General features: G+C 38.7%; 1 protein-coding gene across 1 annotated transcript in view; it reads right to left on the bottom strand.

The window, feature by feature from the left end:
• Positions 1 to 27,609, bottom strand: part of MAN1A1 (mannosidase alpha class 1A member 1) — a 174,081-nt gene that overhangs the window by 121,770 nt on the left and 24,702 nt on the right. Inside the window, exon 2 of the mRNA XM_007454935.1 lies at positions 1,577 to 1,673. Within this exon, the coding sequence (XP_007454997.1) occupies positions 1,577 to 1,673 (97 nt within the window). The remainder of the gene's footprint in view (positions 1 to 1,576; positions 1,674 to 27,609) is intronic.

Below are 27,609 nucleotides of genomic sequence, written 5' to 3'. Positions count from 1 at the left end.
AAAAAAAAAAAAAAAGACTATGGCAAATTTACACAAAACTGACTTCTTAATACTATGAGCAACTTACAGAGATTAAAGCAAAAATAGAATTAAATTTTTAAAAAAGTTATAGTAAACAATAAAAAATTAAAACCTTTGAGTCTGCATGAAGTTTCTGAGTTTCTCTCTTCAATTCCTACCTCCCACCACCCATGTTAACTAGTCACCATGTCCTCAAAAACACTACTCTAGTAACATCTGAAATCACTTGTACTGCCACGACTCCAGGTGTGGCTCTTTTCATCTCTAAAGTGTGTCACTGTGATCGACCAGCCAGCCTTTTCCCCACTCTTCCAGCTCTCCCTAACCGTTCCTGCAATGCCTTTCTCCCTACCAGAGAGCCTATGGTTCTTCAGAACTTCCTATGAATATCTATTGAACCACCTAGTGCTTTGATAATTCGCTATCTACACATACGTTTTCTGCACTAGGTCATGAACTTTGCAAAGACTTGTATTGTGTTTATTAACACCAGTGCTGGAAAGAGAGCCAAACACATGGAAGGTCCTAAATAAATGGAAAAGCATTATGGGGTGATTAGGAGCAGACTCTGACCTTAGCCACATGTGGGTTCAAGTCCCAGCTCAGCCAGTTAGTAGGTGGCTAACACTGGGCAAGCTGTTCTCTCAGCTTCGTATTTCTCATCTATAAAATACATATAATAATGAGGTTAAATGAGAAGATGCACAAATGGCACGTGGCGCATAGTGTCAGCTGATACTGTTGTTATATGATTTGATACTATTTAACACCTTTAGTTAAAGTATAGAAAGTCACCTTTTCTATGGTGAATTCAGAAGCATCAGACCAAGGTTCCCTCCTCTTCATCCTGTTACTTATAGACAAAACTGTGGGAACTGAAGAGGAACTGAGTTCAGTGAGAAGGGCACTGGGTAGCTCTGTGACCCAAGGAATCTACCTAACACCTCTGTTACCTAGCTTCTGCACCTCCATGATGGGAATGTTATTAATACCTAGAGTACTAATCACAGAGGGATGCTGTGAGGACCAAAAGCAATAAAATGATGCCAAAGTGGATAAATGGAAGTTTAAATAACTGATGACTCCATCCTCACTTTCTCTTCCACTGCACAAACAGGAGAAATTTAGAGCCAAAGTTGAGAGTCACTGAGATACAGTGAAGGTCACCACGGCTGGCTGCCTTGGCCAGCTTATTGATAAAGACACAGCTTTGACCTGACAGGAAGCAGTTAATGCAGCCAACAAATGCTCCTCTGCTTGGTACCACATGGGAGCTGAAAATCATGACACTGTGCCCATATCCATTAAATAAGGATCTCTGGAAGTGTGCCCCAGGCATCAGTATTTTTTCAAGGGATGCAGGTGGTTCTAACGTGCAGCCAGTGCTCTGTCTGAAGGACACACTATGCACATTCCCTGCAGACAACTCCATCAGGTATGCAAGTTTCCTAGCAACACAGTCTGGAGGATCACACAAACTTTTTCCATCACCCACAAGTTCAGTCAATTGGAGAGAAGTTACTGTCAGTAAGGAGCCAAAGCACATTCTACTCACCAAACAAACTGCTTGAATGGCCTCCTTTTGATACAGGCTTCAGTTCATTTTTCCCCCAGGCATAACGTTTATAATTATTCCAAGCATGTTTCATCATCTGAGAAAAGAAATGAAAATGGGATTATATTTTGAATTTGAGATGTTTTTGTTTCAAACTAGATCATATATTGAAGACCTAAACGTTAAAACATTAAAACTCACTGCTTTGTTAAAAGGATGATAATTAAAAGGGTGACAAAGGGTATGAATAAGCTGGAACACACACATAACACACAAATACCCATCATCCCTTTATGTTTACAAGTGGAGATTTTTTTAATCCATTTAATCCTATTTCATATACATATTTTCAAAAGTCAGTTCTCAGCAACAGAAACTTAGCTTATCATAAAAGGATGAACCATTCTTACATTTATCTATTTCATCCTCATGACGCATTAAATCTGCAAAGACTGCATACTTAAAATTCACATTTTTGCATAAGGTTCTCTGTACTTATTATATAGACAAATATCCAAAAGTTATGACTTTAAACACTTTAATGTATCTTGACCAAGTCTATATGGAGAAATATTTTTAAATATCTATAGGAAATGAAAAAAAGAAACTCTATGGGTATACATAGATTTTGGAAAACTTCAGCTTAATATAATTAATCTTTAATTGCATACATATCTGTGTACACATATGTAACTGAAGACTAATTCTGTATATTCCCAACCTAGACTCCTTGTACCAGGAATGTTTTTAAAGTCCCAAACTCTCTGCCATAAATCAGTTGTATACCTTTTTTAATTTTAACAAAATTAAGTTATCTACATATAATGAAAACCAATCAATTTCTCCTGACTTATAGACTAATTTCTGACCTATTGTGCTAGATATTAACTCTAGCAGAAAGTGAATAATTTTCAAGGGGAGAAATTGTTCTCTAAGAGCCTATCAAAGTTATACAAAAATTTGTATAACTACTGTGTAATAGTTGTACAATTTTTTTCAATGACTCCAAGAATATACTGTAGATAATTATTTTTGCATACATTTTTTTAAAAGGGTTGAGGACTCCTCACCTGTCTAGAATTTATTATGCCACTGTTCCCAATCCATTAGCAACAGTAGTTAAAATATGGACATAATCTGGAAATATTCTATATTTTAAAATATCTTAAAAAGCATCATATAAAGTTATAAAGTTATAAATACTATGTAAAGGCTGTTTATCACTAAAAATCTGCAGTGAGATCAATACAATTTTATTAATAAGAAAGTCTTCATATGTCCCTAAAAACAATAATGCACATCTTTCTTTAATCAATTTGTATATTTTCTTCCTATCTCACCAGTACTGCTACTAATAATAGCTACCAAAAAATCTGTACTATCTGCTGGGTACTCTGCTAAACGCTTTAAATTCAGTATTGTATTCAATTCTTGTTATAACGTTATGAAATGCGTTGTATTATCATTGTTTGGTAGATGAAGAAACTGAGACTTTTAGAAGTGAAAACACGAACAACATTACTCAAAGTCATGACATTTCTCCACAGCTGTGGAGCCAGGGTTCATCCCTGTGTTGGCCTGACTCCAAAGCCAATGGCATTAACCATACACTGCATCAACTTCCTTTAATGAGTCGGCAACAGAATCTTCCTTTGATGAATCAGATTACTGATCTTCTAACAATCAACAGAATGTGTATATCATAGTGTTTTTGAGATTTTTCTTATAAATTAATTTTGTTGGAAAGTATAAAAGGTTTGAAGGTAAAATAACCTGATTTATAATCCCTATCATACCACCAATTAGTCTCATAATCATGGATGAGTCACAGTTTTGTGAGACTTTCTTTATCTGAAAACTTGGGATCATAATTCCTCATAGGGTGCATGTAAGGATTACATGAGCATGGCCTGTGTGATGGGTCCCGGCACACATGGCGAATAATCACACGCTTATTGAATTTTAAGCCTATACTGAGATCAATTAAATTCACATCACAAAAACAGAAACCAATGAGCCTCTGAAAAGACTAGGTACATGAACACTAGGTATAAAAACACCTTGAGATTACATCTCAATTTGACTTGGTTTTCCCATTAAATGTACTGTATTTGGTAAACTCTTCATTCCTATTCCAAGGATAAATTCAGAAGCTTTTGGAATACACCTGATGCAAGAACAGAAAAAAAAAATGTTATGATGATTTGTTTCAGCTCCAAGTCTGAATCGAAACCAGTGCCATGTACTATTAATAACTCAAAGACAGCATAAAATTTTCCTATAGAAGACTGTTGTCAAAAATTATCATTTATACAATGTACCACTAGAACAGAACCTCACTGAGTTACCACTGTAGTATATTTTAACTTTCCTTATCTCTTTTTCCCCCAAAGAGAAAATTTGACACCAATTGCTTATCTGCCTGCATTTCAAAAGCTGCTGTGACCCGTTTCTCAAAATGGGCTCCTCAACCCATGGGATTTCTATGCGCAAAGTTAGAAAAGAAAAAGAAAACAATGTGGTCAAAGCGCCCTGTATGGAGCTCTAAGAGTGGTTTCTCCAAGAATCTGTGAAATGAGGAACAGCTATATTGTTCATGGATTCCAGTGGTTGGTCACCTCTGGAAATGATTTACCACTTTAAAGCCAAATAAGACTTCATGTGTGTGTTTGTGCCTGTGTGTGTGTAGAACAACAATGAGATTAAATTCACAGGTCATATATACAATCAACTTTGTAACTCAGATTTATGACAAATTTGAAAGCATCAAAATGCTACTAGCCTCTAATTTTACAGTATTAAGCCACTAGCCAGCTAAGGGACCATGAGAATGAAAGCATTTACTCTTTCCAGACTCAGTATGCTCATGAGCTGACAGGACAAGAAGGTCACTTTTAAAATTCAACTACAAAGATGTCCATAGATAGGATTAATCCTTCATCTTCATAGGCTCCTTCATTTTGTTTTGTAGTCTTTCATCACTTTAATTAGGGTTAGGCAGCCTGACATCTGAGGTAGAAAGATTAAAACAGGCCTAAATTCCATGTTGATTAGGATTTCAAACTCCATACTGAAACCCTAATAAAAAAAAAAAAGATAAACTGAAAACAAACCAAAGATTTTTAAATTTTATTTTTTCCTGAATATTCATATTTGCATTGGTCATACAGCTAACATACAGTGTGAAGGGAAATAAATGAGATTTTGTAATAGTAATCCTTTGTTTTGACCCAGAGAAGCTGGAATTAGCCATGAAATATCCAAAAAATAGCATGACTTCTCCTTGACTCTACGCTTATCGAAGATTCTTTGATTAGCACTTTGTTATCAATTGGCATCAGGGCTGAGTAATTAGTGCCACTTATTGAGTGTCCGCTACACTATGCGTGATAAGATGCTAAAGGACTAGCAGGGAAGTGTACATGAGTCTATCATGCTTATAATCTAATAGATAAGATGGAAGCTTAACGTTTTCCCTTCTTACACACTCACAAATGTTTATAAGTATGAGAACAATAAGAAAAGCAGTTAAATGTTGTACATAACTCCATGAAAGGATGCTCAACAACACTATTTATCAGAGAAATGCAAATCAAAACTACAATGAGGTATCACCTCACACTGGTCAAAATGGCCACCATCAAAAAGTCTACAAACAATGAACACTGGAGAGGGTGTGGAGAAAAGGGAACCCTCTTGCACGGTTGGTAGGAATGTAAATTGAAACAGCCACTATGGAGAACTCACCTCACACTGGTCAAAATGGCCACCATCAAAAAGTCTACAAACAATGAACACTGGAGAGGGTGTGGAGAAAAGGGAACCCTCTTGCACTGTTGGTAGGAATGTAAATTGATACAGCCACTATGGAGAACAGTATGGAGGTTCCTTAAAAAACTAAAAATAGAGCTACCATATGATCTAGCAATCCCACTCCTGGGCATATATCTGGAAGATGAAAACTCTTAATTCGAAAAGATATATGAACCCCAATGTTTACAGTGCACTGTTCACAATAGCCAAGACATGGAAAAACCTAAGTATCTATCAACACTTAGGTGAACAGATAAAGCAGATGTGTTATATATATACAATGGAATATTACTCAGTCATAAGAAAGAAGTAGTGCCATTTGCAGCAACATGGATGGACCCAGAAATTATCCTACTAAGTGAAGTCAGAGAAAAACAAGTATCATATGATATCAATTATATGTGGAATCTAAAGAAATGACACAAATGAACTTATTTACAAAACAGAAACAGAGTCACGGACATTGAGGACAAACCTATGGTTCCCAAAGGGGAAGCGTCGGGCAGGGATAAATTAGGAGTTTGGGCTTAACAGATACACATTACGATATATAAAACAGATAACAAGGACCTACTGGACAGCACAGGGAACGATATTCAGTATCTTGTAATAACATATAATGGAAAAGAATCTGAAAAGATTCAGTTAAAGTGATATAACTGAATCACTTTGCTGTACATCTGAAACACAACACTGTAAATCAAATATACTTCAATTAAAAAAAATTTTGTAACTAACAGTTTGTTTCAATTTTATGTCCTAATCAAGGGCATGGGAAGCAATGAATAAAGAAAAATATGCTTGAATTTCCCCAGGTATGTGTAGATTTCATAACCTACGTTTTTGTTGCTAAGAACTACCCTTAGCAAATGTTTTTATTTACTGATTCTTTAATCACATGATCTTAAGTTACTCATAAGGCACATTAAAAATCTTTTTGAAAATCTCACTCTTTTTTTTCCAGACAGGTTTGATGAGGATTTTGGGCTTTCACTGCCTCTTTTAAAAAGCATACAAGTTCAAGTCCCACTTACAGGGCCATCCTGTGGGGTCTTATACAAAATCTCTATAGTCTGACAGTGTGATCTGGGTCCCTGGCCCCAGCTGACTGACCCAGGGCCTGGTGCCTGACCCAGAGGGAGACAACTGAGGGCTGGCCATGAGCCTTCGAGGTGAGGCACCCGCAGTGTGACGCTCTCTCCAACGGATGGACCAACCCAATCACCTACTCTACCTAGGGGAGTATAACTGGGAGATAGTCACAGAGAATCCGGAGGCCAGAGAGTGATGCAGAAGCAGAGAAGTACAAATACATGAAGAAAAAAAGCCACAAGAAAGAGTCACGAAGCAGTTGAAACCATGAGGGAGACGGAAGGCAAGGAGAGAAAAGTAAGAAACTGGGAAGCAGGCATGGGGTGCTCAGTTAGTTACATGGTGCCCCAGGGGAATTATGTTAGGTTTGCAGAGCCTCTGTAAAACAGCAAACTATGCTGCTGAATGCTGACTGTTGATGAATTATCTTCCTCTCCTCCATGAGGCATGGCTCTTTGCCTGCTGAGACTGTTTACTTACTTCCCCGTGTGTCCTTATAGAAAATCCTCTTGTTTACTGAGGAGGAATGTATAAGAGTGGTCACAGGAGCAGCCATCTAACAAACTGGGTTCATATCTGAGCTCTGCCATCATCAGTGTGACTCTAAGTGAGATAATTAATCTCTCTGAGCCCACTTTCCACACCCATTAAAGGTAAATAAATAAAACTACCAGTCCAGTGGCACTCACATTCCCGCTGTCCTAGAGGACATGAAGGAGCTGTATCCGGTTCAGCCGAGGACTAGGGTAGGGGCCAGTCTACCTCCCTGATTGCTGAAGTGGAAATTGGTGGCCTTCGCTCTTAAAATTATACTTACAATGGATGCTTGAAACGACACTGATTTTAAATGTCTGTCAGTAGTTTCCACCAAACTTTGTCTGATATGACTTGATTGTCCCATGAAAGAAAGTAACGTCTGAAACTTCCAGATAAAAATCTTAACACAAAACATTTTCAGGATCATTGTATCAATCTTCTTTCCTTTCATCTTTGTTGGAACAGGGAAATGGAAGAAAGGAAACAAGATTAAAAAGTATTTTCAGGGAATCAGGTCACAGCTTCACTAAAGCCTCGCTTATCCACTGGAAAAAAAATGTCTAGATATGTGAGCACGTGACAACAATCTTGCTGCCCCTTCCTCTTATCTGGTGTGGTCCTGCTCCCTACATTTCCCTGTGGGAATGAAGACTGAGAGTGAGCCAGCAGGAGACCCCGGGCTGAGGATGCCATCCCAGGAGCAAGGCAGGTGGGCTTCAGCTGGGGGAGCCGGAGCCCTGCTGCCTAAGGGCCTGATCTCTCAGACTCTCAGTTTCTCATCTTTAAAAACAATAACTGAAGGAAACCAACATCCCACTGAGGTGCAGGATGTTAACAGTGGAGAAGGTGCTGTGAACCTAAAAATGCTCTAAAAATGAAAGCCTGTATCCAAAAAAAAAAAAGAGAAAGAGAGAGAGAGAGAATAGCATTGTCTTCCTCACATCATGGTCTGGAGATCAAATCTGATAATGTCTGGCTGGAGGGAGACATCCAAAGAGTGTTCCTGGCCTTCATGCACATCTCCCCTCACCGCCCCACCAGGTGCAGGAGTTAAACAGAGATAAGGGAGAGCAGTGCAAAGGAAAGCAGACACTGTGCTACACTCACAGCGGACAGGGCAATTCAGGGAGAGAGAAATTAACAGGGTAGGAAAGAGGTCAATGTCACTGAGAGGTGACAGAACGTACAGCATGGTATAACTCTGCATTCCCAGACACTGCAAGCCTGGAGTCTACCACAATTACAGCATTTAGCATCCTCTTACCCTAAACGGTATTAGGATACCACCTAAGAGACAGTACTGGGAAGATCCTCCCCTTAACACAGTGTCCTGGGAAAGCCCAGTGTCCAGCCACCTTCTATCTGTCCTCACCCAGAATGGAGAAGAACCCTCCCAGCCGTGATAGTTTCCAATTTTACCCCGTATCAAATTAAAACACTCATTCAGCACCTTGCTCAATTTATCTCTTTCGAAATCTGAAATATATTAGTTCTCTCTCCCCTTCCCCAAGGCTGTTAAGGTATTTTATTTCCAAGGTTCTTTTCCCCAAAGTCACAATGACAATTACTACTTTATTGAGTACTTATTGGTGGCAGGGCGTGAATTACAAAGACGATAGAGTAAGGGTGCCAGATTTAGGCAATAAAAACCTTGCGTGGGACACACTTATACTAAAATCATTTATGTTTATCTGACATGCAAATTTAACAGAGTCCTGTATTTCATCCAGCAGCCCTAGTATAGAGGGATAGGACACACTGAATCCTTGGTTCTGTGTCCAGGGCCAGCTCCCTGGATTGTGCCCTGCTCTGCCTTGGGCTCAAAAGAGGGACTGAAAATTCAAGGGCCAGACAGAAATAGAATGGCCAGGTTTAGGGCAACTGGAAATGAGAGGGAATGAGGCCAAACAAGAGTGAAGGCCCTGGCTAAAGCCATTTAAAAAAATATTCTTAAAAAGAAAAATACTAAGCTTGCTTTCAAGGTTTGAGCCAGGTTTTCCAGGGGTCTAGAAAAAAAACAGTATGCTAGCTAAGGGGAAAAAGCATCCGTGAGCCACAGATGGCCCATAGACCAGCCGTCTGCACTGCAAGCCCTGGTTTATGGGCACATGTCTAGACCTGACTGCTCTGTGCTTAGTAGGCCTGTGGGCATGTCGCTTCCCTCTGGCCCTCTCCCCTAGCTCAGGGAGCCGTGCACAGCCCACTTCTGAGCCAGGCTGTCTTCTGTGCCTGTTCTTGACTGTCCAGGGCCTGCCAGGACATCAATGCTGACTCTACCAAGAATTAGTGAGGTTCTCGAGACCTGAGATGTACAAAGCATCATGCACACACCTCTCAGCAATCCTCTTCCTGCTGGATGAGTGGTAGGTTCACACTTCAGAAAGCATTTATAATTCTAAGTTCTACACTGTTCTACAAGTGAAACTGAAGAAGCTGTAAAGGAGAAGGTGCCTTAACTTTGTCCAACACCTGCAAGGCGCTGGGAGGCGAACCTGATAACAATTTACCACACACTTAATCCTCCTTAATACCTCTGGGGTATTACTACCCCATTTTACAGATGAGGAAGCAGAGGCCCAGCACAGCACAAAGGAAGAGCGAGGCGTCAAACTCTCTCATTCTGATTCTTTTCCCTGCATCACTTAGGATGCCTTGACTTTTTTGCTGCTTGCAAACCTTAAGACGGTCAGCCACAGCCTCCGAGCTCTTCTGCTGCTCCATGCACAGGGCCAGCCCTACCTGGGGTACAAAGAGACGCGGCTGGGCCTGGCAGCAAAACGGCACAAACCAAGTTGGGCTTGTAAACTGGCTCCAGGACAGGACCTGGCAGCACCAGCTTTTCTTGCCTGCATTGTATCCTTTAACCCTCAGGACCCCCGTTCCCTCCGATTCAGCTCTCTCTCCAGCTCTGTGCCCCAACTTTTCTCCTCTGGCTGTGCAGGCTACTTGGGCAGACAAGGTGGCTCTGCCCTGCTCCGACCCTGCCCGTCCCTGGATTTATGGAGAACTGTGAATCCCTCTCCTTCACACCAAGCTGCTGCCTGTGCTGACATCTGCTCTCTTCAGCTGCGGTATTTCCTGAGCTTTATCACCACCACCAGAGCTAAGGGCGGCCAGTTTTTCTTTCCTCTTCTCGACTACCCTACTGCTTATTTCTTGCCTCTGTGTGCAATTTGCTACCACGCATCCCAGGCTGCCTCATAACCAAGGAGGGGATAGATACGCGTTCATATTTTCTTCAGATTCAGATGTCCTGAATTCTCCCACAGCCAATTTAGTACACTTTCTTTTTAAAGATAGCAGGAGATATATAAAGGAGTAATTTTTTAATGCTAATATTGTATGAACCCTAATGGGCTAATGAACATTAATTCCCAATGAACTGAAAGAGCAGTTAGAGCAGTCATCTCTTTTGAAAAAGACTCAGAATGCCTGATAAAGCCAGTTTTAAAAAATGAGAATTCCAGTTAATTGCCACTTGTAGAGGACAGACTGTCCTGTTTCTAAGAAGCATCTCACACTCCTAAGAAAAAGCCAGTTTTTCTACGTCTAGCTCAGAGAATTGGGTTATATGTTATTTAATGGTTCTCTTCCTTTGTGACCAAATTCTGACATTATTTTATAAAACTCTGTGCTATTACCAAATGGAAGAGGGTAGAGGACACCCCTCAAAACCCCAAAACTTGACTAAAATGTAAGTATATAACTCTAAAATATTCGAAGAGATAGTCATTTCACATCTCAAAAGTTGGCCATTAGAAAAACACTTGTTCATATGTGACTATCTAGTATATTTCTTTTATGGAAAGCAGTACTGTTGGTGAGAATGTTTTCTTTACATAGAGAAAAGCTCTCGATCAGCCAAGGGTCTATGACTTGCTGTTATTTACTTCTCAAAAATATCTGTCTCGTAGTTAATGATTATAGTCTCTTTCCTCAGAAGTTGTCACTTGAGTTTAAACACTCAACGTCAGGGTTTTTGTTGTTTGTTTGGTTGATTTTTAATTGATCTAAAACTGCCTTTGTTAGATTACCCCTGCTAAGTAAGAACTAGCAGGCTAGCAAGTGGGCCTTTGCAGGCCAGATGCCAGCTGATCTTCCCTGCCCGGTCCCCAGGCAAAGACCTAGCAGAGCTTTCCCAAACCTGGGAAACGTCAGCAACTACAGATCTTTCCTGGCAGTTAAGAGAAAATGATATCCCCTGCTGTGATATCATGAAACTCCCTTTATTCTAAGAAGGAAGTCTAAAAAACGTATCCACATAGGAAACAGATACTATCCTCATCAGTGAGTATCTTATCTCAAAAGATTTTTTTTTTAGTTTTAATATTTGTAATAATAAAGCAAGTCCAAACATTCTTTTAACTCATGCATGTCATTTCTACAGCTTCAAATTTTCACTACATGTATCTTTTTTGCAGTAGTGACACAATAATGTTTTAGAACAAGTATGCTCTCCTTTAAGGGATCTGTTCATAAGATTTGTCAAGTTCACAAAGACTAATAAACTTAAATTTTTTCTTTTAATATTCCTTTTTTTAAACATTACAAATACTATGAAGTTAGAACATAATTAATGAGAAACTAAAAAAGAATTAGCAAAAATTCTCTAAAAAAATTGTTAATGAGCAAAAGTTAGAGATATTTGCCTTTTAAAATTATGTTCTTTTCTTCTTATTTTTTTAAGCAAGCAAAGTAGCCCTAGAGAGTCAAGACCTGTTCTCCTTCAGTTATCAAGAGGAGAGCTGCAGGATACAGCATTTCTTTTCTTTTTTTCTTTTGTGTGTACGTTCTTTTAATAGACTTTATTGTTTTTTTATAGCATTTTTTAGGTTCACGGCAAAATTGAGCAGAAAGTACACAGATTTTCCATATACGCCCTACCCACACACCGTACCACCTCCCCTACTACTAATATCATGTTCCAGAATGATACACTTGTTACACTGGTGAGCCTACACTGACACATCACCATCACCAGAAGTTCACAGTTTACACTAAGATTGTTATTGTACATTCTATGGGTTTTGGCAAATGTATAATGATTTATATCCATCATTATATTATCATACAGAATAGTTTCACTGCCCTAAAAATCCTCTGTGCTCCCCCTTTTCTTCCCTCTCCTCTCCCCTACCCTACCCTACCCTACAACCACTGATCTTTTTACTGCCTCCATACTTTTGCCTTGTCCAGAATGTCACAGAGTTGAAATCATATAGTATGTAGCCTTTTCAGACTGGCTTCTTTCACTCAGTAAATATGTACTTAAGGTTCCTCTATGTCTGAATTTTCATGGCTTAGTAGCTCATTTCTTTTTAGCACTGAATAATATTCCATTGTCTGCATGTCTCACAGTTTATTTATCCATTTACCTTCTGAAGGACATCTTGGTTGCTTCCAAGTTTTGGCAATTATGAATAAAGCTGTTATCAATAGGAGAGTTGCAGGGATGAGTGTTCCCTTTTCAAATTAAAACCAGAAATCACTACTTCCTTAACTAAAGGATTACAAATTGTAATTTTGTAAGTTATTACTTCTTGAAGGTAAAATTCGTACATATATATTGGTTATAAAATGTCACATATTACAGGGAAATTTTTCTTAAACTTCTGAAATGATTACCCGTAAAACTGTCCACTATTAGTAAATAGTTGGGGCACTCCTTGTCATTCAAGATTCCATAATTTTATATTATGAAAGTAATACTTTTGTATACTGCAGATCACAGTTTTAAACATTATTATCAGAGCATACCAATAATGAAAATGTTTTATAAAAGGTACTATTTTGAAACTTACCTATGAAATGTAATATTTATGTATACTAAATATCAAAAATGCTAGTTCCTAAGTATAAACTTGGAGTAGCAACTAGTGCTTCTATAAGACTTAAAATCCATAATTGGTGTGTCACAAAAAGGTACTTATCCTTAATAGAAAGGGCCAGCATTTATTGAACACTTACATGTCAGGAAATATGTAAAGCATTTACATATTCTCTCAGTCCCTCACAACAATCTTACAAGGAAAGTAGTCTCCTCACTGAGAGTCCCATTGCACAGATGAAGAAATCAAGAGGTTAAATAATTTTCCCAAGGTCAGCCCTTTAGCAGGGGTGGAGGTTGTCTCTGAATTTAGGCTGACCCTGAAGCCTGTACACTGTACTGAGCTAAAGATGTGACCCATGCAATCGGGGGAACCTGCCTTCCAAATAAGCTTCTAAACAAACTGTTAACTCATGTTATTGATATACATATTTGCATGCTTTCTATTACCTATTTAATTATTTTGGATAAACTCAACTTTCAGTAGTGAGACTTCAGAAACATGCCACGCAAAACCACCTTCCCATCTTTCCCTTTTTGAAAACTCTGCTGACACAGGAGAGAAACATTAAATATATTGGTAGATTAAGGAATTAAAATGAAAATATCTCTTGCTTCTGATTCCCTGTGGAAAAGCATATCTTACATACATTGAAAAAGAATTTTGCTTTACATACATCTTAACATCTAAAATTTCCTTCCAGTGAAGTCCATCTCCATTTGAGCATCCTACAGTGTTAGATCATAATCTTTATTCTTGGTTTCATAGTATATGACACTTCTTCACCAAGAAAACACACCAATAATTCTGTTTTTTGGCAACTGAAAAAAGACATTTTAGTTTAAATGTCAACAGCATTCTATAAATTGCCCCTACATTGGCAATAATATCAGATTTCTTTCTAAATACCTACCAAAAAAAGTATAGCAATACTGATTATTTTTCAAGGCTCTTTCTACTATAGTTTTATTTAAACTTCTACTGTGTTACTAATGTTATTACTGAAGATGGCAAACAATTATTTTGGACTATATGTGGTAACACTGTTAAGGCAAGCAATCATACCTAGTATGGTTATATCACTGCCATCCTATAAGCCATATTTTCTATGGGTTGAAGATAATCTGAGATGTTTTGTAAGTGGTGGCAAGTATTTCCTGGGTCTGAAAATGTATTAATCTAACCATTCTGTTAGAACTTTAAATTCTGATAAGGCTAGATATTTTTTGGTAGAAAGAGATAATCATCATTCATTCTACAGTTGCTGGATGGCAAGTGCACAGAATTAAATATATGCCAGGTTCAGTGACCTGTTAAAAGTAGACGGTATTACTTAGTATTAGCTTTGGAATGACTTCCAATTTTGTTCAGCTATTTCATGGCTTAAAAATTGGGCAAAGACCTTCATAGATTTAAGAAGGAAAAAAAGTGCCAAGTTTCTCAGCAGAGGTAAAATTATTTCACCATTCAGAAAGACTACATAAAGTACAAAACAATAATAAAAATGGGAAAATTATGAATATACATTCTACCTATCGCAGACTGATTCACTCCACACCCAAATCTCCTTCTGCCTTGCCTGTCCTTGGAAGAGAAGCTGTAAAAGCCGAATGTGTGCTTCCCTAATCTCTCTACAGCTAGAGGTAGCTATGCGACAAAGCTCACGTCAATGAGACGTCTGTCAAGGTCTGTCAACAGCCCTGTTGTCCCTCTTCTTTCTTCCTTGAATGGAGGTGTGATGCAGGTAGATGTGCTGTCACAGTGGCAGCTCTGCTACCATAAATGAGTGAAAACCCAGAACTACAGAGACATCATCCTGATGGAGGAGACCGTGACAGCCTGCCCTGTCATGTTTTAAGTTCAAACTACAGTTATTTTATTACTTAACTCATTGATTACCAATCACGAATGAAGTTAACATTTGAGTAGCTATCCTTTGGTTGTCTTTTAAAAACCTGAGTGACCAGATCAAAACTGGACTTACACCATACGCCAGCCTGGGGAAAGAGGAAGTTTTTCTCTGGATTATTTCTTTTCATAATACTGTTTGGTAGCTGACACTACTCTAAAGGTATGATCAGAACAGTTGTATAATAATAAATAGTATGATTTATCAAAGAAATTATGGTAGTTGAGTCCTTTGTTCAAGCTTTAAAAGACCGGTATGGGTGAAGTGGATGGGCATCAAAGATTAAAAAAAGAAAAAGTATGTAGTCAGGATTCCTGGATTCACCCAAAAAACAGTAACTGTATGGGACAATTTGAGTTGTTTTCTTCCACCTTACTTGAAAAAAGTAAAATATTTGTTCAAAATGGGATAAAATATTCAAGTAAATATTGTTATCAAAGAAGAAGATTATATTTTTGAATGGAAATCTCAAATATTAGTTCAGGCATCTTCTATAATAGAACTTATCCACAGTGCTGGTAAAAACGGAATTACCCTAAGAGTTGCATCCCATTCTTGTTAAGCTATCTGAAAAGGGCTCTGGTTAAAAAATATATAAAATAGTACACACTAAATATTGTGCTTCTGGTGAGTAAAACTAACAATATGAGTTGAAATGTTTAATTTTTATGTACTTTTATGGAGCATCATAGCTGAGTTATAATTTCTTTCTCTCAAGTGTAGAATTTATCTCCCTTAAATATGTGTGTGTCCCATTTACCACTGCAACAAAACGAATAAAATACCTAGGAATAAACCTACCTAAGGAGACAAAAGACCTGTATGCAGAAAACTATAAGACACTGATGAAAGAAATTAAAGATGATACCAACAGATGGAGAGATATACCATGTTCTTGGATTGCAAGAATCAACATTGTGAAAATGACTATACTACTCAAAGCAATCTACAGATTCAGTGCAATCCCTATCAAACTACCAATGGCATTTTTCACAGAACTAGAACAAAAAAATTCACAATTTGTATGGAAACACAAAAGACCCCGAATAGCCAAAGCAATCTTGAGAAAGAAAAACGGAGCTGGAGGAATCAGGATCCCTGATTTCAGACTATACTACAAAGCTACAGTAATCAAGACAGTAATGGTACTGGCACAAAAACAGAAATACAGATCAATGGAACGGGACAGAAAGCCCAGAGATAAACCCATGCACGTATGGTCACCTTATCTTTGATAAAGGAGGCAAGAATATGCAATGGAGAAAAGACAGCCTCTTCAATAAGTGGTACTGGGAAAACTGGACAGCTACATGTAAAAGAATGAAATTAGAACACTTCCCTAACACAATACACAAAAATAAACTCAAAATGGATTAAAGACCTAAATGTAAGGCCAGACATGATAAAACTTTTAGAGGAAAACATAGGCAGAAAACTCTATGACTTAAGTCACAGCAAGATCCTTTTTGAGCCACCTCCTAGAGAAATGAAAATAAAAACAAAAATAAACAAATGGGACCTAATGAAACTTAAAAGCTTTTGCACAGCAAAGGAAACCATAAACTAGACCAAAAGACAACCCTCAGAATGGGAGAAAATATTTGCAAATGAAGCAACTGACAAAGGATTAATCTCCAAAATATACAAGCAGCTCATGCAGCTCAATATCAAAAAAAATAAAGAACCCAATCCAAAAATGGGCAGAAGACCTTAATAGACATTTCTCCAAAGAAGATATACAGATTGCCAACAAACACATGAAAGGATGCTCAGCATCACTAATCATTAGAGAAATGCAAATCAAAACTACAATGAGGTATCACCTCACACCAGTCAGAATAGCCATCATCAAAAAATCTACAAACAATAAATGCTGGAGAGGGTGTGGAGAAAAGGGAACCCTCTTGCACTGTTGGTGGGAATGTAAACTGATACAGCCACTATGGAGAACAGTATGGAGGTTTCTTAAAAAACTAAACATAGAAAAACCATATGACCCAGCAATCCCACTACTGGGCATATAACCTGAGAAAACCATAATTCAAAAAGAGTCATGTACCAAAATGTTCATTGCAGCTCTATTTACAATAGCCAGGACATGGAAGCAACCTACGTGTCCATCGACAGATGAATGAATAAAGAAGATGCGGCACATATATACGATGGAATATTACTCAGCCATAAAAAGAAATGAAACTGAGTTATTTGTAATGAGGTGGATGGACCTAGAGTCTGTCATACAGAGTGAAGTAAGTCAGAAAGAGAAAACCAAATACCGTATGCTAACACATATATATGGAATCTAAAAAAAAGAAAAAAAATGGTTCTGAAGAACCTAGGGGCAGGACAGGAATAAAGACGCAGACCTAAAGAATGGACTTGAGGACACGGGGAGGGGGAAAGGTAAGCTGGGATGAAGTGAGAGAGTGGCATGGACACATATACACTACCAAATGTAAAACAGACAGCTAGTGGGAAGCAGCCACATAGCACAGGGAGATCAACTCGGTGCTTTGTGACCGCCTGGAGGGGTGGGATAGGGAGGGTGGGAGGGAGATGCAAGAGGGAGGGGATATGGGGATATATGTATACATATAGTTGATTCAGTCTGTTATGCAGCAGATGCTAACACAACATTGTAAAGCAATTATGCTCCAATAAAGATGTTAAAAAAATGTGTGTTTGTGTGTGTGTGTATGAAAGAACACAACTTTTTGCTGTTTTATTATAACTACACCAAATCTTGTTTAAAATAGGTCACTATATTTGTGATCTTCAACTACTGATTTCCATATAAACTGTTTTGTACTACGTATTTTCTTCTCATTGTTTGAACAATATTGGAATTCCACATCCTTCATTTCTGAACACAAGACTGTTGTTCCAAATAGTATGACCTTCTACCATCAACAAAAAATACCTTCCTAGCCCTGAATATAAAATACTGTCCTTGGCTTAAGACTCTCTAACTTGATTTAGAATATCCTTGTCTAAAATGCTTCTCAGAAGGAGAATATTCTGCTTTCTCTCAGGATGGTCTGTCAGGATTTATGAGGGATCTGTCCCTCCTGCCTGCTTCCTTAGCCCTGTCTCAGAAGGATACCCTCCCAGGAACTAACTACTCATTTAAAAATTTTACTGGCAAAGATCTGAGGTCCTGAAATGTAATAATAGATCAAACACGCAACCTGCAAATGTGTACCCTGGGCAATAATGAGGGTGATGCAGTAGGCTCAGCCTCCGACACACTGGCCAGCTCCTGGAGGATGTGCTCTCACAGAAGAAAGCAGATGAAACCTGTCAGCCAGGCAGAGAGCAAATTCCAGAACAGATTCAGTGGGGCAGTGGGGTACAACTGCTCTGCTCTCCTCATACTGGAATCTCTGGACTCCAACTCCCAACTTCATTCCCACCTGTTCCTTTGTGCCAGGCTGAACTGTTCATTCCTTTCATGAACATGTGCATGCCTATAGCTACAAGGCCTGTGCTACATTCACTTTCTGTCCACAAGGGGCTAACCTGTGCACGGCTGTATGTCTGTGTGATAAGTCTTACCAGTGTTACTAAGTACTGTAATTCTGGTTCCACTGTTTTCTCCTCTCTCTGACTTGGACCTCTGGGTCCTGGGCTCTGCTCAGCTTAGACCCAGGACTACTGTGATATGCCTTGCTGGTGATATTCTTTGTAACCCAGACTCACACCTCAGCTCTATTCTCAGGACTACTGGTAACCAGCTCTTGTACAGGAACTGTCTTCCTAGCATGACTTCTACCTTCAGCCCAGTCCCCTCAAGTCACTGCCCCAGTCCATCACACAAAAATAATGCCATTCTACATGTTTACAGAGGCAAGAGGCATGGTCCTGTGATTGCTGCTGAGCTAAGCCTGTTTACCAAAGTTCTTTCCATAGCAGAACATGTGTAACTGCCGATTCATTGTAATCCAAGGTCCCTCTCTCCCAGATCAACTAATTCTCGATGGAGAAACTTAAGCATTTCCCTATGTTTCACTGGTAAAGCTGTTAAAGAGTTTTTCTGAGTCTTCATCACAAGGCTCTAAATTATGAAGTGGCAAAATAAAATCTGGGTAACAGTCATTTCAAAATTGAAGGAAGGCCTTAACTTGTTTTCAACGGCTATGTAGCTTGATCTTTTAATGTTCAAAGATGCCACCAAGCCATATTGAGGTGGTCACTGATGGACACGACTCTCCACTGTAACAGCCTGAGATCACAGGACATGAGCTGGACTTTGTCCAAACCCTTGAAAGATGCCAATTACACTTTTTTTGTTGTTTTAACATCTTTATTGGGGTATAATTGCTTTACAATGGTGTGTTAGTTGCTGCTTTATAACAAAGTGAATCAGTTATACATATATATATGTTCCCATATCTCTTCCCTCTTGCGTCTCCCTCCCTCCCACCCTCCCTATCCCACCCCTCCAGGTGGTCACAAAGCACTGAGCTGATCTCCCTGTGCTATGTGGCTGCTTCCCACTAACTATCTACCTTACGTTTGGTAGTGTATATATATGTCCATACCTCTCTCTCGCTTTGTCACAGCTCACCCTTCCCCCTCCCTATATCCTCAAGTCTGTTCTCTAGTAGGTCTGTGTCTTTATTCCTGTCTTATCCCTAGGTTCTTCACATTTTTTTTCTTAAATTCCATATATATGTGTTAGCATACGGTATTTGTCTTTCTCTTTCTGACTTACTTCACTCTGTATGACAGACTCTAAGTCTATCCACCTCATTCCAAATAGCTCAATTTCATTTCTTTTTATGGCTGAGTAATATTCCATTGTATATATGTGCCACATCTTCTTTATCCATTCATCCGAATATGGGCACTTAGGTTGTTTCCATCTCCGGGCTATTGTAAATAGAGCTGCAATGAACATTTTGGTACAAGACTCTGTTTGAATTATGGTTTTCTCAGGGTATATGCCCAGTAGTGGGATTGCTGGGTCATATGGTAGTTCTATTTATAGTTTTTTAAGGAACCTCCATACTGTTCTCCATAGTGGCTGTACCAATTCACATTCCCACCAGCAGTGCCAGAGGGTTCCCTTTCCTCCACATCCTCTCCAGCATTTATTGTTTCTAGATTTTTTGATGATGGCCATTCTGACTGGTGTGAGATGATATCTCATTGTAGTTTTGATTTGCATTTCTCTAACGATTAATGATGTTGAGCATTCTTTCATGTGTTTGTTGGCAGTCTGTATATCTTCTTTGGAGAAATGTCTATTTAAGTCTTCTGACCATTTTTGGATTGGGTTGTTTGGTTTTTTGTTATTGAGCTGCATGTAAATTTTGGAAATTAATCCTTTGTCAGTTGCTTCATTTGCAAATATTTTCTCCCATTCTGAGGGTTATCTTTTGGTCTTGTTTATGGTTTCCTTTGCTGTGCAAAAGCTTTGAAGTTTCATTAGGTCCAATTTGTTTATTTTTGTTTTTATTTCCATTTCTCTGGGAGGTGGGTCAGAAAGGATCTTGCTGCGATTTACATCACAGAGTGTTCTGCCTATGTTTTCCTCTAAGAGTTTGATAGTTTCTGGCCTTACATTTAGGTCTTTAATCCATTTTGAGCTTATTTTTGTGTATGGTGTTAGGGAGTGATCTAATCTCATACTTTTACATGTACCTGTCCAATTTTCCCAGCACCACTTATTGAAGAGGCTGTCCTTTCTCCACTGTATATTCCTGCCACCTTTATCAAAGATAAGGTGACCATATGTGTGTGGGTTTATCTCTGGGCTTTCTATCCTGTTCCATTGATCTATCTTTCTGTTTTTGTGCCAGTACCATACTGTCTTGATTACTGGAGCTTTGTAGTATAGTCTGAAGTCAGGGAGCCTGATTCCTCCAGCTCCGTTTTTCGTTCTCAAGTTAGCTTTGGCTATTTGGGGTCTTTTGTGTTTCCATACAAATTGTGAAATTTTTTCTTCTAGTTCTGTGAAAATTGCCCGTGGTATTTTGATAGGGATTGCATTGAATCTGTAGATTGTTTTGGGTAGTAGAGTCATTTTCACAATGTTGATTCTTCCAATCCAAGAACATGGTATATCTCTCCATCTGTTTGTATCATCTTTAATTTCTTTCATCAGTGTCTTATAATTTTCTGCATACAGGTCTTTTGTCTCCTTAGGTAGGTTTATTCCTAGATATTTTATTCTTTTTGTTGCAATGGTAAATGGGAGTGTTTTCTTGATTTCACTTTCAGATTTTTCATCATTAGTATATAGGAATGCCAGAGATTTCTGTGCATTAATTTTGTATCCTGCTACTTTACCAAATTCATTGATTAGCTCTAGTAGTTTTCTGGTAGCATCTTTAGGATTCTCTATGTAGAGTATCATGTCATCTGCAAACAGTGACAGCTTTATTTCTCCTTTTCCAATTTAGATTCCTTTTATTTCCTTTTCTTCTCTGATTGCTGTGGCTAAAACTTCCAAAACTATGTTGAATAAGAGCAGTGAGAGTGGGCAACCCTGTCTTGTTCCTGATCTTAGTGGAAATGCTTTCAGTTTTCCACCATTGACGATGATGCTGGCTGTGGGTTTGTCATATATGGCCTTAATTATGTTGAGGAAAGTTCCCTCTATGCCTACTTTCTGCAGGGTTTTTATCATAAATGGGTGTTGAATTTTGTCAAAAGCTTTCTCTGCATCTATTGAGATGATCATATGATTTTTCTCCTTCAATTTGTTAATATGGTTTATCACATTGATTGATTTGCATATATTGAAGAATCCTTGCACTCTTGGAATAAACCCCACTTGATCATGGTGTATGATCCGTTTAATGTGCTGTTGGATTCTGTTTGCTAGTACTTTGTTGAGGATGTTTGCATCTATGTTCATTAGTGATATTGCCCTGTAGTTTTCTTTCTTTGTGACATCCTTGTCTGGTTTTGGTATCAAGGTGATGGTGGCCTCGTAGAATGAATTTGGGAGTGTTCCTCCCTCTGCTATATTTTGGAAGAGTTTGAGAAGGATAAGTGTTAGCTGTTCTCTAAATGTTTGAGAGAATTCGCCTGTGGAGCCATCTGGTCCTGGGCTTTTGTTTGTTGGAAGATTTTTAATCACAGTTTCAGTTTCAGTGCTTGTGATTGGTCTGTTCATATTTTCTATTTCTTCCTGATTCAGTCTTGGCAGGTTGTGCATTTCTAGCCAATTACTCTTAAAACTAATCCCTCTTAATCACGAGTCTGTGAAGAAGTAGTTATCACTGTTCTACCAGTTCTAAAGAGTGTCACAAAAACAAAGTTTTGAAGCTCAACAAAAGACCACACTAAAGAATGTAATTCTGCTGTAAACTGCTTTTCCCAGTTTCTGGCCCTGAAGACAAAGTAAGGCCGATATTTTGCGTTATCAAAAACATTTTGCTTGTTCCTTTTAAATGAAGTGCCTGGGGGTTTCTCTTTGAACCTCTATAGGTACATAACGACCTGAAAAGGACAGAGTGGATGTCATCCTCACTGCAATGAACACTCACCTTTTGCTGATATTTGTATTAGCCAGGAATTTGTTAAATACAATAAGAAAATTCGATTTCTATTATATACAAACACATATTTTACCAATACTTAGCAACTGTATAATGTAATCATGTAATTAATTATCAAGTATTTTTCAGCACCTACTTGGTGTCCAGCATATCCGGGTTCTGCTTAATCCATAATAATTTACAGCTACAGGTTGTTGTGTTTGTGTCTTGTGGTTCTCAGTTCCTTCAGGGAGATGACAGAGAGGAAGGTAAGGGAATGCACCCAAATTCTTTGCTTTCCCTCCCAGATGACAGTCTAACCAGTTCTCTGCACCCTAGTGGTAGTGCAGGTATTGATGACTAACTGACCCAATCATCAAAAGGACAAATTCTGTGAAAAGGGAGAATGGATAAATATAGTCCTGGATAGTGAGAAAGACAACTCAAGTAGCTAAACTTGAGGTGGAGGTAACAGGGGTGAGGGGTAATGGAGAGGAAGTACTGGTTGTAGAATATTCTAAATCATTTGATACATATAAGAGGGAGGGGAGTGAAGACAGTAAACACACAAGCCTTATATAATATTCAGAAATAAAAATGACACTGGCACAAATGTTTCAGGCCTTTCTAGACCATATACTACAATGTAGGTAAATTCTAAATTGGTAACTAAAGTGGGTAGTTATCTTGACTGTTACTCTGTTTCAACATACACAGTAACACCAAATTCCCAAATTCAAGTAATTTCTTTCCTATGATCTCCCGAAGAAAGCTCACTGGAAAATTTTTTAAGAAAATTAGAAATTCTGCTCATTTCTTCACAAGAACAGAGTATTTCTAACACCGAATTGTGTATTCTAGAGGTTAAGCACATTCTTGTGAAATCCGTGTTACGTATAAAAACAGATAAGTAGATAGACAAGGATTTTTTTTAAACACTGGAAAATAATTATTATTATTACTATTATTATTATTATTTTACTGTAGAACTCAGAGCCCCATGGCTGTCAAGCATGAACATCCTCAGTGTTTAAAAGTCATTAATGAAACATGAATATCTTATTTGCAAATGAAGTTGTTACTAAAACCATAAACCACTGGTTTAAAACAGGGTTTCTCAACCTCTGTACTACTGACATTTTGGGTGGATAATTCTTTGCTGTAGGGGGATTTTCTGTGCATTGCAGGATGTTTAACAGGATCCCTGGCTTCTATACACTAGATGCTTATAGCATATAACCCCAGATGTGACAGCCAATGTCTACAGACATTTCCCAATGTCCTTGGTGGGGGCAGGGGCATAATAGCCCTGGTTGAGAAGCCATGGTTAAAACAAACTGTTTGATTAGAATAATAATCCTAATACTTATACAGCACATGTACTAGGCACGATTCAACTTGATGGTCAATGACAACTTTATGAAGTAGGGCTTATTTTAACCTCCATTTTACAGATGAGGAAACTGAGGTACAGAGAGGTTAAGTTAGTTGCCCAAGGTCACTGGACATATAAGTGGCAAACAGGGAAGTCAAACCCAAGGAGTCTGGTTCCAGAGTTTGTGTTCCTAACTTCTATATTACACTTGCTATGATATATGGAGAATAGACACAAATCAGAATTATTTTTCATTCAAGATTTTTAATAGTCTATAACATCAGGGGCCTTACATACCCGAGTTTGGAATACTCATTTGTAAAATTAAAATGATAATGAAATTAAAATAAGATACTTTATCAAAGGCCTCAAGAAAATCTCTAAGAATAAAGAGTAGAATATTTTTCTTATTTAGCAATACTCTTTACATCTGGATATATCTCTGGTTTCTTTTTCCTGTTTACCTGCATACAGCAACTAGAGTCAGTTATACACAAAGGAACTACTATAAAACCTGGCTTCTTTTGGTGTGGTTTCCCCTACTCATAATCTGAAGCACAAAATACCTCCTGGGTAACAGCTTGGTTGATGACAAATCACAGCAACAGGCCACACAATTCACCAATAGCTGTTGAGTAACTCTTGTATGTAAGGGACTGTACTGCACTTAGTGCCACATTCTGGATCACACATAGTACCCACAAGTGGTAAGTAGAAATCCCCCCAAAGAGGCCCACTCCCTGGACTTGCGAATATGTTATTTTACATGGCAAAAAGAAAGTTTGCAGATGTAATGAAAGTTACTTGAGGATAATTAAGACAACCTTAAAATACAGAGATAAGCCCGTATTATTCAGGCACACCTAATCTAGTCACTCAGCTGAGCCCTTAGAAGCAGGTAACACTCTTTAGTTGGAGGCAGAAGAGATACAGCAGTGGGGAAAGTCAGAGATTCATCACACTCAATGTTATGCTGCCAATTTGAAGATGGAGGGGCTATGTAAACGTGAATGCAGAAGCCTCTAGGAGGTGAGAGGCTCCTGGCTGACAGCCAGCAAGGAAGTGGGATGTCAGCCCTACAGTTACAAGGAACTGAATTTTGCAACAATTTGAAAGAAACTCTAAGTGGATCCTCCTCCAGAGCCTGAAGGTAAGAGCCTGGCACCTTGATTTTGGCCTTATGAGACCCAGTGCAGAGAAACCAAAAAACAAGCCCACTCAGACTCTGACCTACAGAACTGTGAGACATTAATTTGTATTGTTTTAAGCTGCTATGTTTGTGATAATTTGTTGCTGCAGCTATAAAAACTAACAGCCTGAGACAAGAAAGAACAGTAATTCACCCACTGCCATGGTACAAATTACCAAGTGGTAGACAGGGGTTTAGAAACCTGGTCTTTCAACCTCCAAACTATTTCCTTAAATAATCGATACCTACATCATAGCAGAAGCAAATAGTCTGGCACCCACTCATTCACTGGCTCCTAACAACAGCCATGAAAGGTAGGCATTATCGTCCTTTTTACAGATGAGAAAGGCTCAAAGAATTGTGTACTTACACAGGGTAAGGCTGTTCATAAGTGACAAAGCCATGAGTTCTTTCATCTCACTGCCTTTGCATGTGCTGCCTTCAACAGTAAAACTGTAACAAATATATTATAGAGGATAAAACAAAGCAAGCCATAAGAGCACAGAAAGACAAATGATTTTCTGCTGAAGGAGGATAGGAAGAGGTAAGAATTTGTGGAACTGGTAACATTTAAATTGTATTTTGATGGACCAGTAGGATTTCAAAAGATGATGATTGCTGGGACTTTCTGCTGTTATCGTAAACTTGGAATCAAAGCAGCAATATGATAGGTATTAAAGAGTGAACATCTCAGGGCAGGTTTGGTTCATGAACTGGTATTTTTCAGGCAAACCTGCATCCTAGTTACTGGAACAATATGAAAATGCTGATGCTGGTGAACTGCAATTTCATGACAGGAGAACTTTCTCTACTTAACATATAGCAGAACCACAGAAAATCTGCCTCTAACAAGGAGTCCTACAACAGAGAAACTTCCAATAAGAAAAATGCAGCTGGGTGCAGCAGAGATGGTGGGAGACCTCTGTGTAGCCAGGAAACCCTCTCCTCCCTGATAGTCAGGAGGCTCTGTGCCATGGCTGCACCAGTGCTAACAACCAATTCTCCACCCCTTGGCCAGAGCTGATTGGATGCCTAACTACTGCTGGGTCAGATTCCCTGTTCTGGGAATTTGGAGTTGAGTCTTTGCCTTCTCCAAATATGGCAGAGTTGCTGAATGCTGCTACAGAGAAAAATCAAACAACTGAGCAGATGGGACCATCACAAATCCATGGCCGCCAGCCCCAAATGTGTGCTCAGTAGGGCCCAGCAGGCTACTTATTTCTCTGTTCGATCTTCCCATTGTCCCTTGTCATCTTGCAGCTACTACCCCATCCCTCTAGTCCCATTCACAGCAGCCTTCTTGAAAGACTTCTCTCAGTTCTTCCTTACCTCCACTGCAACATGGAGCTCACCACAAATATGCCACTGAAGATGCTCCAGTAGGGGTGGCCTTCTACCTGCTTATTACCAAACCCAAAGGCCAATTCTTAGTCCTTCTCTTGCCTGTCAGCGACATTTGACACTGCTAAGACTCACCAGAAAATATCCAAAAATGCTCCAGGGTGCCACACTCTAGTTTGCTTTGTACACTTTTTTTTTTTTTTTTGAAATTTATTTTTTATACAGGAGGTTATTAGTTATCTATTTTATACATATTAGTGTATATATGTCAATCCCAATCTCCCAATTCATCCCATCCATCCCCCCACTCTACTTTCCCTCCTTGGTGTCCACACATTTGTTCTCTACGTCTGTGTCTCTACTTCTGCCTTGCAAACCACTTGATCTGTACCATTTTTCTAGATGCCACATAGATGTCTTAATATACGATATTTGTTTTTCTCTTTCTGATTTACTTCACTCTGTATGACAGTCTCTAGGACCATCCATGTCTCTACAAATGACCCAATTTCGTTGCTTTTTATGGCTAATATTCCATTGTATATATGTACCACATCTTCTTTATCCATTCATCTGTCGATGGGCATTTAGGTTGCTTCCATGACCTGGCTGTTGTAAATAGTTCTGCAAAGAATATTGGGGTACATGTGCCTTTTTGAATTATGGTTTGCTCTGGGTATAAATCCAGAAGTGGGACTGCTGGGTCATATGGTAATTCTATTTTTAGTTTTTTAAAGAACCTCCATACTGTTCTCCATAGTGGCTGTATCAATTTACATTTCCACCAACAGTGCAAGAGGGGTCCCTTTTCTCCACACCCTCTCCAGCATTTGTTTGTTGTTTGCAGATTTTCTGATGATGCCCATTCTAACTGGAGTGAGCTGATAACTCATTGTAGTTTTGACTTGCATTTCTCTAATAATTAGTGATGTTGAGCAGCTTTTCATGTGCCTCTTGGCCATCTGTATGTCTTCTTTGGAGAAATGTCTATTTAGGTCTTCTGCCCATTTTTGGATTGGATTGTTTGTTTTTTTAATATTGAGCTGCATGAACTGTTTATATATTTTGGAGAATAATCCTTTGTCCGCTGATTCGTTTGCAAATATCTTCCCCCATTATGAGGGTTGTCTTTTTGTCTTGTTTATGGTTTCCTTTGCTGTGCAAAAGCTTTGAAGTTTCATTAGGTCCCATTTGTTTATTTTTGTTTTTATTTCCATTTCTCTAGGAGGTGGGTCAAAAAGGATCTTGCTGTGATTTATGTCATAGAGTGTTCTGCCTATGTTTTCCTCTAAGAGTTTGATAGTGTCTGGCCTTACATTTAGGTCTTTAATCCATTTTGAGTTTATTTTTGTGTATGGTGTTAGGGAGTGTTCTAATTTCATTCTTTTACATGTAGCTGTCCAGTTTTCCCAGCACCACTTATTGAAGAGGCTGTCCTTTCTCCACTGTACATTCCTGC

The sequence above is a fragment of the Lipotes vexillifer genome, unplaced genomic scaffold (assembly GCF_000442215.2).
Source record: "Lipotes vexillifer unplaced genomic scaffold, Lipotes_vexillifer_v1.1 scaffold58, whole genome shotgun sequence".
NCBI lineage: Eukaryota > Metazoa > Chordata > Mammalia > Artiodactyla > Lipotidae > Lipotes > Lipotes vexillifer.
Note: the sequence above shows the minus strand (reverse complement) of the source record. Positions and strands in the feature narration are given on the sequence as shown.